The sequence below is a fragment of the Pleurodeles waltl genome, chromosome 7 (genome assembly GCF_031143425.1).
Source record: "Pleurodeles waltl isolate 20211129_DDA chromosome 7, aPleWal1.hap1.20221129, whole genome shotgun sequence".
Taxonomy (NCBI): Eukaryota; Metazoa; Chordata; class Amphibia; order Caudata; family Salamandridae; genus Pleurodeles; species Pleurodeles waltl.
Genome location: NC_090446.1, coordinates 4,826,915 through 4,846,145, shown reverse-complemented (window position 1 = coordinate 4,846,145; position 19,231 = coordinate 4,826,915). Strand labels below are relative to the sequence as shown.

Genomic DNA, 19,231 nt, shown 5'->3' with positions numbered 1-19,231 from the left:
TAGGTCTTAGTGTTTTGTCCTTTTTGGGTATGAGAAAGTACAGAGAGTAAACTCCTGTTCCTTTCTGTTGGATTGGTACTAATTCTATTGCTCCTTTCTGTAGCAATGCCTGGACCTCTAGTCCTAGAAGATCCATGTGTTGTTTTCGACATATTGTGTGTTTTCGGTGGGACGTTTGGAGGGAATTTGAGAAATTCTATGCAATAACCATGCTGGATAATTGCCAGTACCCAAGTGTCTGTTGTTATCTCCTCCCAATGTTTGTAAAAATAGCTTAGTCTCCCCCCCACAGGTGTTATGTGTTGGGGATGTGTGACTTGGAAGTCACTGCTTGTTTTGAGGAGTTTTGGGGCTTTGGAACTTCCCTCTATTCTTTTGGAATTGTCCCCCTCTATATTGCCCCCGAAAACTTCCCCGCTGATATTGGCTTTGATAAGTGGGCCTTGCTTGTGAGGTTGTGGCTTCTGTAGGTTGACCTCGAAACCTCCCCTAAATTGTGTCTTGCGAAATGTGCCTCTGCTGTGTGGGGAGTAGAGTGCGCCCATGGCTTTTGCCGTATCAGTGTCTTTTTTAAGTTTCTCAATAGCAGTGTCCACCTCCGGCCCAAACAACTGTTCATTAAAAGGCATATTCAGCACGGCTTGTTGTATTTCCGGCTTGAATCCTGACGTACGCAACCATGCGTGTCTCCTTATTGTTACTGCAGTATTTACTGTCCTTGCAGCTGTATCTGCTGCATCCATTGCTGACCGTATCTGATTATTTGAGATACTTTGTCCTTCCTCCACCACTTGTTGTGCCCTTTTCTGGAACTCTTTGGGTAAGTGTTCTATGAAATGCTCCATTTCGTCCCAATGAGCTCTATCGTATCTTGCCAGAAGTGCTTGTGAGTTGGCAATGCACCATTGGTTTGCTGCAACCCTTTTCCCCGCAGCGTCGAATTTGTGACTCTCCTTGTCTGGAGGTGGAGCGTCTCCCGAGGTGTGAGAGTTTGCTCTCTTGCGAGCTACCCCAACAACCACAGAGTCTGGTGTTAATTGCTGCGTAATATAAACAGGGTCTGTTGGCGGTGGCTTGTACGTTTTCTCCACCCTTGGAGTTATGGCCCTGCCTTTTACAGGATCCTGAAATACTTGTTTGGAGTGTTTTAGCATTCCGGGGAGCATAGGTAAGCTTTGGTATTGGCTATGAGTGGAGGATAGTGTATTAAACAAAAAGTCATCCTCAATCGGTTCTGCATGCAAGGTGACGTTATGAAAAGCAGCTGCCCTTGAGACCACCTGCGTGTAGGATGTACTGTCTTCAGGTGGCGACAGTCTCGCAGGGTAACAGTCTGGGCTGTTATCTGATACCGGAGCATCATAAAGGTCCCATGCGTCGGGATCATCTTGACTCATTGCAGTATGAGTCGGGGATTGCATCAGTGGTGGAGTGGCTACCGGTAATGTGTGCATTGATGGTGGTGGAGATGGTGGCGGAGTTGTTTGTCTTGCCACCTTTGCCTGTGGCTGCTTGTCCTTTTCTTGAAAGGCAAGTCTTCTTTTCATTTTAATTGGGGGAAGAGTGCTTATCTTCCCTGTGTCCTTTTGAATGTGGAGCCTCCTTTGAGTGTAGTCTGGCTCCATTGATTCAAGTTCTTGTCCGAACTTATGTCCTTGCATTTGGGAGGACAATCCCTGTTCCTCTGTGTAGGAACCTGTTTTCGGTTCCGAGGCTGGATGTTTCGGAATCGAAGCTTTTTGGGCTCCGACGAAACCTTCTTTATTTTCGGCGTCGTGGTGTCTCGGTGCCGACCCTTTTCGGTGCCACTGTCTCGGTGCCGAACTTGCTCGGAGCCTCTGTCTCGGGCCCGAGATTGCTGTGTGCCGGTATCTCAACCAGAGTCGGATGACTTCGACACAAGCGTGCCCTTTTTCGGTGCCGATGATCGGTCACCTATTTTTTGGGTTAAGCCATGGCCTGTTGGCGGTGGCGTCCCCTGGGCTTTTGTGGTCTTCTCGTGAGTTTTATGTTTCGACGTCTTACTCACGGTTTTCGGCGTTTCTTCAGGATCAAGCTCGTCTGAGTCTGACTCCTGGATGGAGAAGGTTTCTTCTTCCTCCTCGAAACGCCCTTGTCCTGTCGGCGCCGACGCCATCTGCAGTCTTCTCGCTCTTCGGTCTCTTAATGTCTTCCTCGACCGAAACGCTCGACAGGCTTCACAAGTATCTTCCTTGTGCTCTGGAGACAAACACAAGTTACAGACCAGATGCTGATCTGTATACGGATCCTTGTTGTGACATTTTGGGCAGAAGCGGAATGGGGTCCGTTCCATCAGCCTTGAAGAGACACGTGGCCGGGCTGACCAGGCCCCGACGGGGGAATCGAAAAAACCCCGAAGGGCCACCGGAGCTCTTCAAAAGTCGGTGTCGATCTGTTGTAACTAACCCGATACCGAACCCAAACAATACTGACGATTTTTCCGAGATTCTAACTAACTTTCCGACCCGAAACACCATTGGGTTCGGACGTGTTCCTTTTCGCTCCTGTCCGAACCCGATGGCGGAAAAAAAACAATCTAAGATGGAGTCGACGCCCACGCGCAATGGAGCCGAAATGGGAGGAGTCCCTCGATCTCGTGACTCGAAAAGACTTCTTCGAAGATAACAACTTGTAACACTCCGAGCCCAACACTAGATGGCGGGATGTGCAAAGCATGTGTATCTGCAGCTACACATGCCATCGAACATACATATATATATATACATAAGATACATATATCTTTAACCTGTATGTTAAGCTGGCATGAAGATATATATATATATATATATATATATATATATATATATATATATATATATATATATATATATATATATCTTCATGCCAGCTTAACATACAGGTTAAAGATGCCGCACTCACAGAATTCTGTGATTAATCTTCTTTTATTCAACAAGAAAAAACCCCACCAAATAACACCAACGCATTTCGACCTTCCCGGTCTTGATCAAGGTAAAGCAATAATCCAATCCATGTACTATTTATACTCTTCCACTAAGCCATGCCTTTGTGGCATTCTGGGATATGTAGTTTTATGTAACATGTGTTTATACTGAATTAAACCACCCATAACATAAAAAATATCCAACAGTGTTGCTAGTATAACAAAATAAACACGTGAGAAATGTATGTGCATCCAAAATATAAATACAGCCATATAATATCGCAATACAACCAAAAACAAGATCATAACTTCTATAGTCCCCACTATGTTTATGCATGTTCTTAATAATAATATTCTACTGTCATAACCGTAACTTCTTACGCATTTCCAATTGTTATTTAATAAAAGTCACAAACTATGTGTGCCTTATTCATCATAGGGATAATTATCCCTATTTTAACCAACATCAAGTTTATTGCAGATTATTTTAGGTTAATAGAGAGACAGTAATATCTTCTTATTCTATTATACAATCACAAATCATAAATGACAATACAGCTCCTCATCGTAATTAATCCCATATGGCATCTTTGTTTTTAATTTGATAATAAATTTGGATTCTAAATGTCTCAGTTTCTGAACCCTATCACCCCCTCATTCACTTTTTTGTATTGTTGCAATACCATAATATTTCATAGACATCCCATTTAGATCTGAGTGAATTTTCAAGTGTTTCGTTATAGCATATGCGGTATCCTCATTTTGTACTGCCCTTATATGTTCTAGAATGCGCTTTTTTAAGGGGCATATGGTACTGCCCACATATTTCAAACCACATTGGCATTCCAAAACATATACAACAAAGGAGGTTTCACATGTAATTCTCTCTTTGATCAATATTTCTTTACCTCTAAAATCTGTTACGGACTTTTTGTCACAACCAATTTTGCATGCTTTGCATTTCCTACAGCAGAAAAAACCTTGTTGCCCCTTGATAACCAATTGCTGGTTTTGGGCATCTCAAAATGACTTAACTAACATATCTTTTAGAGATGGTGCTTTCCGATATGTAATTGAAGGACAGGTGCCGACACGATGTCCAATATCATTATCTTTTTGAATTAGAGGCCAGTATTTTTTCAATACTTTTGCTATTTGGTGACTTTCTTTACTATAATCTAAAATTAGTCTAATCTCATTCTTTTTTCGTGCTGACTGTCCTAATTCATTGCTTTTCTGAGCCAATACCTGTGCACAGGTTTTTTTCCTTGCCTTCATTTCTCCCTGCTTGATTGATTTCAAAGTGTATCCCCTATTGATAAACCTTTGTCTGATCTCACTGAATTCCTCATTCATGTCCTGTTCATCCGAACAGTTCCTTTTGATCCGAATAAATTCACCATATGGGATACTACCAATCAAAGACCTAGGGTGGAAACTGGTACCATGTAAGATACTATTAGTTGCTGTGGGTTTCCTATATAATGTTGTTTGTAATGCTCCTGCTGCAACATATACTTGTACATCTAGAAATTCAATCAAGCTATCACTTATTTTGTATGTAAAATGTAGTCCTACATCGTTGTTATTTAGTATCCTAAAAAATTGCTCAAATTCTCTCACAGTTCCGTGCCAGATCAAAAACAGGTCATCTATGTAACGAAGCCACATGATCACCTTGTCCATGTATCTATCATTATCTTGAACCCAAGCTACACAATTCTCCCACCACCCCATCGTGAGATTCGCATAGCTTGGGGAAAAGGTCATTCCCATCGCTGTACCACAGATTTGTTTATATATCTGATGATTAATTTTTTTTATTTTATTATTGAGACATATTCCTGTCATCTCTAAAAGCATCTCCGAATGTTTCAAAAAGTGAATGCTTTTTTGGCCCAAGAAATTTTTTACTGCATTTAACCCCACCTGAAGTGAGATAGATGTATACAGTGACACAACATCTATTGTAACCAACAAATAATCAGATTGCCATACTACACCATCCAATGCTCTTAAGAAATCTCCAGCATCTTGTATGTATGAATTCAAACCTTTTACCATATATATATATATATATATATATATATATATATATATATATATATATATATATATATATATATATTTTCTTTTTATTTTATATAACTCATGTTTACATTACATATATTAAAATGTCGAGGCACCTGAAGCTAAAGAGATTGAGTTAAGTGCAGGGATTAGACCACTGTCCTCACATCTGCTCACTCATGTAAGACTTACCGAAGATGGTCAGGCGGTCCCGACACCTCCACCAGTTTGAACTCCGTGGAACAGCCCTTGGCACGAGCGTACTCGAGAATGCCCTTCATGGGATCTGTACGCAGGTACCGCATTAAGTCTTCAACACTACCCGATCCGGCAGCCCTCAGGTTACCAGGGGTTGGTTTGCCAGAAGAAAACACATCCTTTGTAGGCGGTTGTGTTTTTGGTGCCTGGAAACAAAAGGGAGCAAGCAATACAGATTTAGGTGCAGGAACGAGCACTAAATTCTGTTTCCTTATGAAAAGGAAAAAGTTACTTACCCAGTAGGTATCTGTTCATGGCATGAAGTGCTGTAGATTCACATGCTTTGCATAAATCCACCATCTAAAGTTGGGCTCTGAGTGTTACAAGTTGTTCTTCTTCAAAGAAGCTTTTCGAGTCACAAGATCGAGTGATTCCTCCCCTCGATGATACTTTGCATGGGCATCGAGTCCTTGTTTCCCGCAGGCGGGTGAAGTAAAGAGTGTGTACATGTATATGTAGATAATGAGATGTCCATGCAGTGTATATACATATTTACAATATATTGTATTACAAACAGCTACAGGCTCCTGGGGAGGTGGGAGGGCATATGTGAATCTGCAGCACTACATGCCACGAACAGATGTCTACTGGGTAAGTAACACTTTCTGTTTGATGGCATGTGTACCTGTAAATACACATGTTTTGCATAGACTGTAGAGCAGTCCCCTCCAAAGTAAGCAGTGGTCAGCCTGTAGGTTGAAATAATGTCCTAAGTACTGACTGTCCAACATTTGCTTGCTGGTCGGCTAACAAATCTACACAGTAGTGTTTAGTAAGTGTGTGGTGTAGTCCATGTAGCAGCTTTACATATATCTGCTATTGGTATGTTCCCTAAGAATGCCATTGAAGCTCCTTTTTTTCCTAGTGGAATGTGCTTTAGGAGCTACTGGTATCTGTATTTTGGCCTTAAGATTGCACATTTACATCTGGCTAACCCATTTTCTGAAATAGGATTACCTTTGTGGTTCTAAAAATGCTACAAAGAGTTGTTTTGCTTTTCTAACATCTTTTGTTTTGTCTATGTAGTACATGAGAGCTCTTAACATCAAGGGTGTGTAGAGCTCTTTCAGCAACTGAATCATGCTGAGGAAAGAAGACTGGCAATTCCACCGACTGATTGATATGAAAAGGTGAAACTACTTCTAGTAGGCATTTTGGATTTGTTATAAGAACTAATTTGTCTTTCTGGATTTGAAAGAAAGGTTCTTCTAAAGTGAACGCTTGAATCTCACTAACTCTTCTTAAAGAAGTTATTGCTACTAAGAAAGCAACCTTCCATGAGAGAAACTGTAAAGAACAAGAATGCATGGATTCAAATGGTGGGTCCATATGTCTGAGTACAATGTTAAGATTCCCTGCAGGAGCTGGAGGAACTCTGGGTGGAATGACTCTCTTAAGGCCCTCCTTAAAACTTTTATAACAAGAATTCTAAATAGGGAAATGTGTTGTCGGTTTTAAAAGGTAAGCAGCTATACCTGCTACATGTAACCTAACAGAGGATTATGCCAGACTTGCTTTTTGTAAGTGTAACAAGTAGCAAGCAATATCTTGCACCGAAGCCTTAAGTGGATCAATATTTTTGGGTTGACAATAATACGTTCAGTGTTTCCATTTAGCAGCATACCACTGTATGGTGGGTCTGCGTGCTTCCTTTAGAATATCCATGCATTCAGGTGAAGTGGTTGGTAACCAAACTCTGACTTCAGGAGCCACAGCGCAAGATCGAGTGTGCTGGGATTTGGGTGTCTGATTTGGCCTCTCCTTTCAGTCAACAGATCTGGTCTGTTTGGCAGCTTGTGATGTGGTACCACAGAAGGATCCAATAGTGCTTTGTAGCAAAGTTGACGTGCCCATGTGGGAGCTATGACACTCATAGTGAGTGAGCTTTCTTTTATCTTTATTATTAGAAATAGAGTGGGAGAGGAGGAAAAGCGTAAGCAAATATCCCTGACCAGTTCATCCAAAGGGCATTGCCCTTAAAATGGGGTGTGGATACCTGGATGCAAAGCTTTGGCATTTTGAGTTTTCTTTTGTGTGCGAAAAGGTCAATATGTGGGGTTTCCCACATTTGAAAGTATTTTTGGATTACTTGTGGGTAAATTTCCCATTCGTGGACTTATTGCTGCGTCCTGCTGAACAGGTCCGCAAGCGGATTGTCCATCCATGGGAGATACTCTGCCACTAACTGAATGTGAATCGCCCACTTCTAAATTGTCTAGGCTAAAAGGGCCAATTGAGATGAGCGTGTGCCCCCCCCCCCCGTTTTTGTAGATAATACATTGTCATCATATTGTCTGTACGTATTAACACTACCTTGTGTGAAATTTGTGTCACAAAAGCTTTCAGTGCTAGAAATACTGCTAGTAATTCCAAGTAGTTCATATGATAATTCTGTTGGTTATAGTCCCGTTCCCCTTGTATGGTGAGGTTGTTGAGATGAGCTCCCCAACCTAACTGTGATGTATCTGTTGTGATGGTGATCTGAGGGACGGGGTTCTGAAAGGGCTGCCCTTTTGAGGTTGGTGCGATTCCATCATTGCAGAGAGCTGTAAGTCTGGCAGTCCAACAACACTAGATCCTGAATTTCACCATGTGACTGAGACCACTGTTGGGAAAGGCACTGCTGTAGTGGTCGCATGTGCAGCCTTGTATTTGGATCAGTGGCTATACATGAAGCCATCATTCCTAATAGTTTTATCACTAACTTTACTCTAAAAGTGTGGTTGTGTTTTTGTTGAGATATTAAATTGTGAAATGCTTGAATCCTTACTGGGTTTGGATATGCTAACCCGGAGTGTTCAGAATTGCTCCCAGATATGGCTGTATTTGTGATGGTTGCAGGTGGGATTTGAGGTAATTGATTGTGAATCCCAAACTGTGTAGATCATTGGTATACTGAGTGTGTTGTTGACAAACTTGGATTGTACCGGCTATTATGAGCCAGTCATCTAGATAGGGGAAGACATGTATGTGTTGTCTTCTCAGGAATGCTGCAACTACAGCTAAACATTTGGTGAACACCCTTGGTACTATCTCTATAGCTCATTTGAGTAGCAGTGATTGTACCTCCTCTTTCACTAGAGAAAGATGGTCCTGAGAGAGTGTGTGAACAAGGGGGAATGTTTGGTGGAGTGAAAATTAGTTCTAGACATTAACTATGTTGGATAATGGACAGAACCCAGTGGTCTGTGGTGATGTTGTTCCATTGTGGATAGAAATTTACCAGTCTTCCTCCCACAGGAGACGTGTGGGCTGTGGGGATGGAAAGTGAGTCACTGTTTAGTTGAGGTAGAGGAACCTCAGGAAGTGGATGGTTTTGCCTCTTCCTCTATTGTTGGATCCTCTGTAGGAACCTCTGAATGATCCTCTTGTGTAGAACTGTGAGGTCGGTTTTTGCTGGGAAATTCAGGTTTCTGTGGCTGATGGCTTTAAGCCACCTCTAAACTGTGGGCTACGAAGATTTCTTCTGGTGTGTGTGGAGTAAAATGCACCCATCAACTTAGTCATCGCAGACTCTTTCTTAAGTTTCTCTATGGTTGTGTCAACTTCTGGGCAAAATAGATGTCCCTTGTCAAAGGTCATATTTTAGACAGCTTGTTGTATCTCAGGTTTGAACCCTGAACATCTTAACCAAGCACGTCTTCTGATGACTACACTGGTGTTGACCCCTTCTGGCTGCGGTATCAGCCGCATCTATAGCACATCTAATAGTGTTATTAAATATTGCTTGCCCTTCTGTGACTATTTGGTGTCCCCGTTTTTGATGCTCTGGTGGAAGATACTGAAACTGTTCTTCCATCTCATCCCAGTGGGCCCTATCATACCTAGCTCACAGAGCTTGTGAGTCGACTATCCTCCAGTGATTTGCAGCTTGTGAGCCTACCCTTTTACCTACTGCATCTACATTTTTGCTCTCCTTATCTGGAGGAGGAGCATCTCCTATTGACTTACTGTTGGCCCTTTTCCTTGCTGCACTAACCACTATTAAATCAGGTGGTAACTGAGTCCTGATAAAAACTGGGTCTGAGGGTGCCAGTTTCTATTTTCTATCCACTCTAGGAGTGATAATTCTGACCTTCACTGGTTCTTTGAAAATGACAGATGAATGTCTGAGCATTCCTGGGACAGGCCTCAAAAAAACCATAAAACTTTTACTAGACCTGCAGGTCGAGTAGCTTGTATAATCTATTCGACCTTACTGTAATGTACTTGACCCGAAAACGGGTCTCAAATTGTGTGATTCTAGGCAAATATTGTATTTTTACAGTCGCCTTTTTCTTCATTCTCACATATGCATATATCTTCAAATATGCGAGTTCAGCATTTCTGCTGTAAAAAAATTATCTTTTGTTTAAATACACTTAACATTTGTACCATGTATAATAATTCTAGTCCACATTTAGGTTACACATGATCCATGCATGACTTGCCTCTGAGTTTACTAATAGCTTTGCCATCAAGCCAAGAGTGTTTCTCAGTTTATGTCTGAACACACTTTAAATAAATATATTGCTAAAACAAGATGTGGTTGCGCACTGTCATTTACAGACAATACATTTCAGCTTTACTGATAAAACTATATAGTGTATTAACAATAATCTGTGAAAATTGGGTTTAAAAAAACTTTCATCATTTGCACATAACCAAGTAAAGTGTTCTTACTTTTTTCATCCTATTAAAATATTTATTTCATCACACAGAAGTACAAACATTTTCTTTCACAGCTACTGAAATATAGTTTGAAAGGTTTGTAAAGTTGACTTAGTTATATAAATGTGTGTTAGGAAAAACCTGAGCCTTTCACTTCACACAAGTCAGACAGTTCACCTTACAACTTTCTTCGAACTCTGCAGTCACAAGGAAAAGTATTTGCATTGCAAGAAGACAAACTGACTTTTGACCTCTGTCTCTCAACACAGACCAAATGTGACAAGAATAAGATTTAAAGGCATCTTAATTTCTAATTCAGTTTTGACTGAAAAAAACACCTGTTCTTTGTCGTGGAATCTAAAAACAGCTCAACCTCATAAAATAAAACTCACCATAGCGAGTGATCGAGTAGATTTTTTTAGCCCTGTGGGAGCACTGGGAGACATTGGTATTCTTTGTGTGTAGACGTTAACGTGTTAAAAAGAAAATCCTCCTCTATTGATCTGTATGCATCTGCACATTATTGTAGGCAGCTGCTCGGGCTATGAGGTATGCTATGGTTATATGCAGTAATGCCTTCTGGTGGAGAAGGTCTAGCGGGATACAAGTCTGGATCATTTGAATATAGATCCCACGGATCAGTATCCTGCTGAGCATCACTATGATCATCCTTGTGTGGTGATGCGGAGGATGTCTGTGGTGAAAACTGCATCTCATAGGTGAGTGATGGTGGTGTGGATGGAAGAACAGGAGAATGTGGTGGTGAAGGCTGCTTTTGTTGTATGGCCTTTTCTCTCTCCTCGTCTTTTGAAACCTTCTTTGGTGGAGGTCCAGCATCTAAGGTCTCCTGAAAAGTTAATTTCCTCTTAATAGTCACTGGAGGAGAAGCACTTATCTTTCCTGTGCCTTTTTGAATATGCAATGTTCGCTGTTTAGTGTCTATCACTTCTAAAATGGGTGGTATATCCAATGATTCTTGTGTAGAAGATGTTGGTTTCCTACTTATGGCTTTCGGCTCCGAAGGTTTACACACGGAGAGTTCAATTCGAACCGAAAGTGTCGGTTCCGAATTTGGTATCAGTTTTTTCGTCTCTGAAAATGATATTTCAGTTTTTCAGCTGAAGCAGTCTGTTTTGTCGATGCAGAGTGGACTTTGGTCTTTTTTCTCAGTGCCAAGCCCAATGGTTGGTCATCCGGACTTGTTTTTCGGATCCGACCAAGGCCCAAAGGCAGTGGAGGACTGACAATCAGTGCTGGAATTTTAATGTCTTTTGGTGGTGTGTCGAGCAGGTGTACTCACGGACTGCCCCAGAGGTATGGAGCGGCTGTCAGCATCAGAGTCTTGTTCAGGAGTCTGAGTCTCTGATGGAAAATGCCGTACTCTGTCCTACTTCCTTCTACGCATGTTCCTCACCAAAAATATCAGGTGTCTCTTCTGTGGACTTGGACGTCATTAAAAGACGACAAGCTCTTCGGTTCCGGAGAGTCTTCTTAGATCAAAATGATCTGCAGGCATCGCAAGTCTCTTCTCGATGATCGGGAGATAAACAGATTACACACCGAATGCTGCTCAATGTATGGTAATTTTGCACGACACAGAGAACAGAATCGAAACTGAGTTAGTTCCATCAGCCCGACATTGAAGTAGGCCCTAAAAGGTAGAGGCTCCTCTTAAGGGTGAAAAATCAACCACAACGGTCTAAATCGGATCGACTATAGATAGGAAATGTGACCGAAACGAAACTGACAGAATTAGGGAAAGGTAGAATGGAGTTCAGAAGTACCGACCCAATATCCACCGGAACAAGAGGAAACACGTCCAAACCTGACGGCGGAAAGAAAACAATCTAACAAAGGACAACTTGTAACACTCTGAGCCCAACACTAGATAGCGGACTTACGCAAAGCATGTGTACCTACAGCTACACATGACATTGAACAGTACGTTTCAGACTACAGAGAACATCTGGTGCCACAAATGCAAACAGTGAATACCCACTAATGAAGGAAACCCCTACCGCCCATCGGTAAATGGAAAGGTTACAGCATACATGAGGGAGCAAGTCACTAGCCCATTTACCAGAAGAATGCAGCCTGTGCATGGAACTAGGAACATAACTAGAGCATGGAAACCACAACCAGCATGCTTAACAGAAACTATGGCGACAGCAACAGTGCTACAACCAGCATGCAGAAAATAACAGAGACCAAAAAAACGCAAGCAGAAGCCGTTGAGAGGGCAGGTCTACCACAAAGCACAGGTAAAACCATGTAGAAGGTACAGTTACAACAAATAGAAAAATCAAAACAGCACAGCTGCAACAATCAACTCGAAAACTATGGAGAGAAAGAACTGCTCACTAAACATAAAAATCATGGCAAGAGGAAGGAAACCACTAACAGCAAGAAGAAGAAATTAGTTACTTTCCTGTAACATCAGTTATCCAGTATTGCTATCTTTCATAGATTCACATGCTGGAATCTTTCCCGTCATCGAAGTGGGAGTCTCACTGTATTTTATAAAGCAGTACATAATAATAATCATAATAACCATAGAGTTTCCAAGATAAACAGGCCTAAATTTGGTAGTCTGTCCATGGCATTTTTTTTTTTTTATTATTATTTTTTTTTATAAAATCGACGAAACTTGAACCATAATCAATCAGGCGATAACACTCACAAGATAACCAATTAGGCGACAACACTCCCAAGAGAAGCTCCCTTCCTCAGGTTTCCAGCATGAGAGTGAAGTATGTTACCTGAGTCAGTAAAAGGGAGCCTCTAAGGGAAGGAGTGTGGGTCGCATGTGAATCTATGAAAGATATAAATACTGGAACTGCAGTTACAGGTAAGTAATTCATTTTGTATCCAGTATTGGATCTTTCAGAGATTCACGTGCTTGAATCAGAACAACAAGCAGTATAATAAAATTGAAGTGGATGGAGGGAATGAAAGTATTTAGTTTCCCCTTTCTCTCTTTAAAAAAAAAAAAAAAAATTAAGATGCAAGTATCTATACCAATCATAGCAAGACCATACCGAATGCAGAGATGTTGAACTTGGAACAGTAATCAGAAAATAAGAGAACAACAGATATAACAATAGCAATAGAAACAAAATTCTACATTACCAAGAGGCTCACCTTTCCTGGAACAGGCGTAGTAGAACTGCTTGGCCACAGCCGCATCCGTCCTATGGGCAGCCTGAAGGCAATAGTGCTTTGTGAAGGAGCGGGTACTCTTCCAAGTAGCAGCACAGCATATTTGATCCAGCGCACCCCAGCAAACAGAGCCAAGGAGGATGAAACTGTTCTTGTTGAATGCGCTCTAGGTTGTCTTTGCAGAGGTTTTCCTGCTGCGGAGTGGCAGAACTGAATAGTTGCTTATAGCCACCTTGCTATTGTTGACTTTGTTACTGAAGAACCCAGACGCCCAGGTCCATAGGACAGTAATAACTGATTAGATTTGCGAAAAGCTTTAGTTTGTTGAATATAAAACTTAAGACACCTGTTCACATCCAATGTATGGGGGATTTTTCTGCTGGAGATGTTGGATTAGGAAAATAGGTCTAGAGAATAACAGGTTGATTCAGATGAAATTGAGAAGAAACTTGAGGAATGAACTTTGGATGTGTCTTGAGAATGACAATTGTCAGTAAAACATAGAAAAGGTTGATGTGTGGTAAAGACTTGAATTTCACTGACCCTTCTAGTGGAAGTGATTGCTAGAAGGAAAGCTAACTTCCAAGTAAGGAACTTAAGATCTGCTTTATGTATGGGTTCAAACAGAGGTTTCATTAGTTGTGAAAGTACAAAATTAAGGTGCCATTCAGGAGGAGGCAACGTTACTGGAGGAAAAGCTCTGAATAAACCTCTCATGAACTGTTTAATAAGACTCGACGAGCAAAGTGAAGCCGTGTCTGAAGAATGTCTATGTCGAGATTGTTGCCAAATGCACTTTCACTGAAGAATGCACAAGCCCAGATTTTGCCAGCAGTAACAGATACGGTAAAATTTGCACCGGAGAGGCCTCATAAAAGGTGTAAGTTGTGCTGCTGACACCAACAACAGAACCACTTCCATTTGAATCAATACTTTTTGTTTGTGCAGTCTGCTCTTACTTTAAACAGTATACTTCTACATTCTGGGGTTATTTTGAGATGTTGAAATTCAGGAGCCATGCATGCAAGTGCAGTGACATCGGACCTGGATGTAGAATCTCCCCTTGAGGCATTGAAGGTGGCATTGGAGTTGGAGGGAGACATTGGCGCAGTTTCTGATATTAAAAGAAGCTCTGTGTACCAGCATTGCCGGGGTCATATGGGTGTGATTAGTATTAGGGGACAAAGTTCATTTTGGCTATGACCTTGGGGATCAATGGGACAGAAAAGCGTACTCATAGATCCCGGACCATCGCAACGAAAGGGCATTCCCCCAGGACCCTGGGAGGTGATACCGACTTTCATAAAATCAGCATTTGGTATTGTCATTCGCTGCGAATAGGTCTAGAGTTGGCTTCCCCCATGTTGCAAGAATTTTGTCCAGTTGAGCTTGATTCAGTTCCCATTCGTGACTAACGCTGTTGGTCCTACTGAGTGCGTCCACAAGTGTGTTGCGCACCCCTGGAACATGCTCGGCTCTCAGAGAGATATGTTTTGTAAGCCAGTCCCATAGTACCTGAGCTTCCTGTGAAAGGGTTAAAGACCTCGTGCCTCCCTGCTTGTCTATATAATACATGCTAGTTGTGTTGTCTGTCCGCACCAACACTCGAGAACCTTTTATCCTCAGGAGGAACGCTTGCAATGTGAAGAAGATGGCTTTGAGTTCTAGGCTGTTGATATACATCAGCCTATGGTGGGTTGACAATTTTCCCTGGATTTGCAGATCTTGGAGATGCCCTCCCCCATTCTTCCATGGAAGCGTCCGTGGTAATTATAAATTGTGGGACTAACAGAATGAATGTGAGGCCTTGAGAAAGATGGGACTGGTAAGCCCACCAGCCCAATGCCTTTATCATTTTTGGCATAACCAGAATGCGATCCTTGAACGAACCTTGCGATTGGTTCCACTGAATCTGCAATTCTTCCTGCAACTGTCTCATTTTGAGATGTGCATTTGGTACCAGGTTGATGGTGGAAGATATCATACCCAGGAGCGATTTGCACGACCTCACTGAAACAAACTTTCTTTTTTATATTATTTGGGCAAGAGATCCTGTTGTTCCTGTGTAAGGATAGCTTTGTTCAGCTGCGTGTCCAGGATAGCTCTGAGAAAAGTCATCCTCTGAGTGGGTATTGAGCAAGATTTTGACATTGTGCGTGAAACCTAGTCTTTGAAAAAATTGTAATGCAATCTCTTGTCGCTGCTGAAGTTCCTTGCGTAGTGGATGCCTTCAGAAGCCAGTCGTCTAGGTATGGAAAGACCTGGTGACCCTGCTTCCTGAGAGCAGCTGCTACTGGACACTTGGTGAATATGCGAGGAGCTGATCTGAGCCCAAAGGGAAGGACTCGGAACTGATAGTGAGTACCAGACACTGTGAATCGGAGATATCTGCAATGTTTGTGATGGATGGGGATATGAAAATAAGCGTCCTCCAAGTCTAGAGATTTCATGTAGTCTTGGCTGTTCAGGGGGCTTAATATGTCTGAAAGAGTGATCGTTCTGAAAGTTTGTTTGCAGAGGTAATTGTTGAGATGCTGAAGATCTAGAATAGGTCTCCATTCCCCTGTTTTCTTTCACACAATGAAAAAAATGGGAATAGAATCCTTTCACTCTTTGAGCCATTGCAACTTTTTCTATGGCTCCTTTGAGAAGCATCAATTTGACCTCTTTTTTTCAATAAGTGAAGATAAGGAGAATGCACCCCTTTTGGGGGAGTGGGTGGCGCCCTGACAGTGAATTCTAGAGTGTGGCCATAAGCCACTATGTCCAACACCCATTGATCTGAGATGATAGTTTTCCAGTTGTGGAGATATCAGGAAATATTTGCCGCTACTTGATGCTGGAACAGGTGAGTAGATGGTACTTCTACTGGGTCACTGCTTGCGTCCTGTGTCTCTGGGCTAATGCGAAGACTTCCAACAGGCACCCTGCCTAGAGAAACCAGCCGTAGTTGGTTGGCGATACGACTGTGATGGTCTGTATTGCTGGTAAGGCTGAAACGGCTGGGAACAGACCAAAGATCCTCTATAGAAGGAAGAGCCACGTCCATTTGCCCCTCGGAAAGGTAGAGTTCTATATTGTAAAGAGCCAAGGGACTTAGCCGTGTCAGTTTTCATGGCAAGAAGGGCCTCATCTATATGCTTGCCAAAAAGCATGTCCCCGTCGTATGCCATATCAAAAATCGTTGTTTGCACTTCAGGTCGAAATGAAGGGCCTTCCGCCAGCCCTGGCGACTCAGAACAGCAGCGCCTTCCATTTGCCAAAACCCAGCTGAGGCTGTGTCCATGGCATTATCAGTGATCTCAGAAGAGGCTTGCTCTCCTTCCTGCAAGATCTTTTTTCCTTCCTGCCTCTGCTCCTCAGGGATGAGATCAACCATAGGCTTGATGTCGGACCACATCTGCCTATTATAGCGTGCTAGAATAGCCAAGGCATTAGCAGCTCTTACTGTAACGGCAGACACGAGAGAAAAGGCATCAACCAGCTCTATCTGGTGGCACTGAGGTAGGGGCTGCTGGATTTTTAGAAATTCTCTGTGCATCCTGTGAAATCACAGAGTCCGGCCGAGGGTGCCCCGTGAGAAATGCAGGAGCATCACCCGGAGTCCTGTATTTCTTGTCAATCAGTGGCAGGACCGCTGGCACCGTAGCAGGGTTCTTCACAATCCTGACACCCTCCTGCCATAGGTGGTCAATGATAGTAATAGACCTTACTGATTTCTGCGCTTGATCTTTGAAAATCATACAAGAAGCAATCGGAATGCTTCACTGTGATGGGCAGATGAAATCTCGCCACTGCCTTTTCCATAATAGAACGAAACCCCCCCCTCCCCCAATGTCTTCGGAAGGGGAATCAGCTGTAGGCTATTGAGGAGGAGATGGAGTAGGAATAACATAATCCTGCCATTTGTCATGCTGAGATGGTAATTCACCTTCTTCCCTTGCTTCATCCTCCGATGTGGAAGGATCGTCCTGGGTGGAGGAACCGCGTGTGGTGGGGGCTTCATTCTGGGTGTTATTGAAGGTGGAATCTCTGGTGGCAGAACAGAAGCTGTACTTGGTGGAGTAGATGGTGGTACCTCTGTCTGTGGCAGAAAAACCCATCTGCAATCCGCCAGCATGTTCTGAAGATCTTCTATAAGTGAACGAGGCATAAATGCCTGCTCCTGCGGGTGATGGTAGTCCGGATAATAGTGGTGCTCAGCGTATTTCTGAGTAGAGGGAGTGCAATAGTATTCCTCAACCTGTTGGCCTTGATCATCCTCATAATATTCATCTTCCTCTTCCTGATATCGCACCTGGAGCTCCGAGGGACTATAAGCCTGTCCAAAAGGTCCTTCATCATCAGAGTCCTCCAGGTCTAAAAGGTGACTTGGAAAAAGAGGTGAAATGTTTGCCGCATAAGCCATGGTGGCTTTATGGTAAGTTTTAATCTTGATCCTCGTCGATGTTGTCTTCGTCAATGGCAGCATCGGCGGGTGGAACCGTTGACCGTGGGAGCGTCGACTGTGGTGATGCTTGTCGACGAAGTCCTAGACGTCTCCGAGGGTCTCGCCGATGAAACTGGAACCAGCGTGGAAAATGTTGTCGACACGGATTGTCTCACCGATGACACAGTGGCGACTGTGGTCGTCGATGATGTCGCCGTTAACAGTGACTTCGACGCCGATGGCGAAACAGGAAATTTTTGCCCTTTTTGTTTTAGTGGCTTACAGGGTGTTGCAAGAGGAGATGAAGCTACCTTTGAAGAGCGTTTTTTCTTTTTTCTTTTTTGAGTCCTTTGAATGACGATACATGTTTATGGATCTCCTGCTCTCCTCAGAAGTTCCCTCAAGAGATCTAGCCCTCTTGTGAGATTTAGGAACAGAGTCACTGTCCTCATCAGATTATGTTTTCTGAGCTTTAGTTTTCTGTAGCCACAATAACAATCTGCCTTCTCTGTCTCTCTGAGTTTTTGGTGGGAAGGTACAACAGATTTTGCATTCCTTTGCCTTATGAGTAGGGTGAAGGCAATCGATACAGTTTTTAAATGGATCATCCACACAAACTATTTTTCCCACAGGTCTTACAGGGACCAAAGAGGCCTTTAGAATCAGACATAATTTGGAAATAAAGAAACGCCAAACCTTCTCAGAAGAAAACTGTGGAAAGAACTGAGTTTTCTTCTGAGAAGGTTTGGCGTTTCTTTATTTCCAAATTATGTCTGATTCTAAAGGCCTCTCAGGGAGACTTCCTTCACACTCTATGTGCAGTGAAAATCTGAGGAAGGGAGCTTCTCTTGGGAGTGTTCTAGAGGGTGCTGTCACCTGATAGGTTATGGTTCAAGTTTGGTCCATTTTAAAAAATTACGTGGACAGACTACCAAATTTAGGCCTGTTTATATTGTAAACTCTATGGTTATTATGATTATTCGACGACAGGAAAGATTCAAGCATGTGAATCTATGAAAGATCCAATACTGGATAAACCATAGTGAAACAATGGTTGCTATAAGCGGCACACAGAAACCACGGAGATAACATAGTTCAATCAACAAATAGAAACTATCAAGAGACTATGATTACAAAAAATAGCAAGCAAGAATAAAGCAAGGAAAGAGGGTGCCCACAAACTGAATCAGGAAATCACACAGAGCATGGGTACCACAGACAGCAAGTTGAAACATGGCAAGATTAAACAGCACACACACACAATGGCAAGAGGATGGTCATCACAAACAACCAGCAAGAACCTTCGGATTGCTAGCACACGCAGTAGGCAGACAAGCACCTGCAGATAGGTTGGAAACAATGAACAGCAAGGAGTAACCACCGAAAGAGGAGAGTTACCACATAACTATATAGAGGACATTGTTATAAAGATGAGTGTCACTATAAGCAGCATCCAGGAAGAACATACACAACACAGCTATAACAAGCAGCAAGCAGAAACCATGGTTACAACAAAACGCACAAAGAAACAAAATTGTGAGATTACTAACAGCAAACAGAACTTTCAGAGCATAATTACCACAAGACAAGGCAAAAATCAATCATACTTGGAACATAGGTACCGCTAACAGCAAGCAGAAACCATGGAAAGAGAATGTTTACCACAAAACACATGCGGAAACAACACCGCAAGACTACTAACAGCAAACAGAACCTTCAGAGAATAATAACTGCAAATACAA

General features: G+C 42.5%; 1 protein-coding gene across 1 annotated transcript in view; it reads right to left on the bottom strand.

The window, feature by feature from the left end:
- Positions 1–19,231, bottom strand: part of LOC138303493 (double-stranded RNA-specific adenosine deaminase-like) — a 90,852-nt gene that overhangs the window by 19,038 nt on the left and 52,583 nt on the right. Inside the window, exon 6 of the mRNA XM_069242671.1 lies at positions 5,186–5,397. Within this exon, the coding sequence (XP_069098772.1) occupies positions 5,186–5,397 (212 nt within the window). The remainder of the gene's footprint in view (positions 1–5,185; positions 5,398–19,231) is intronic.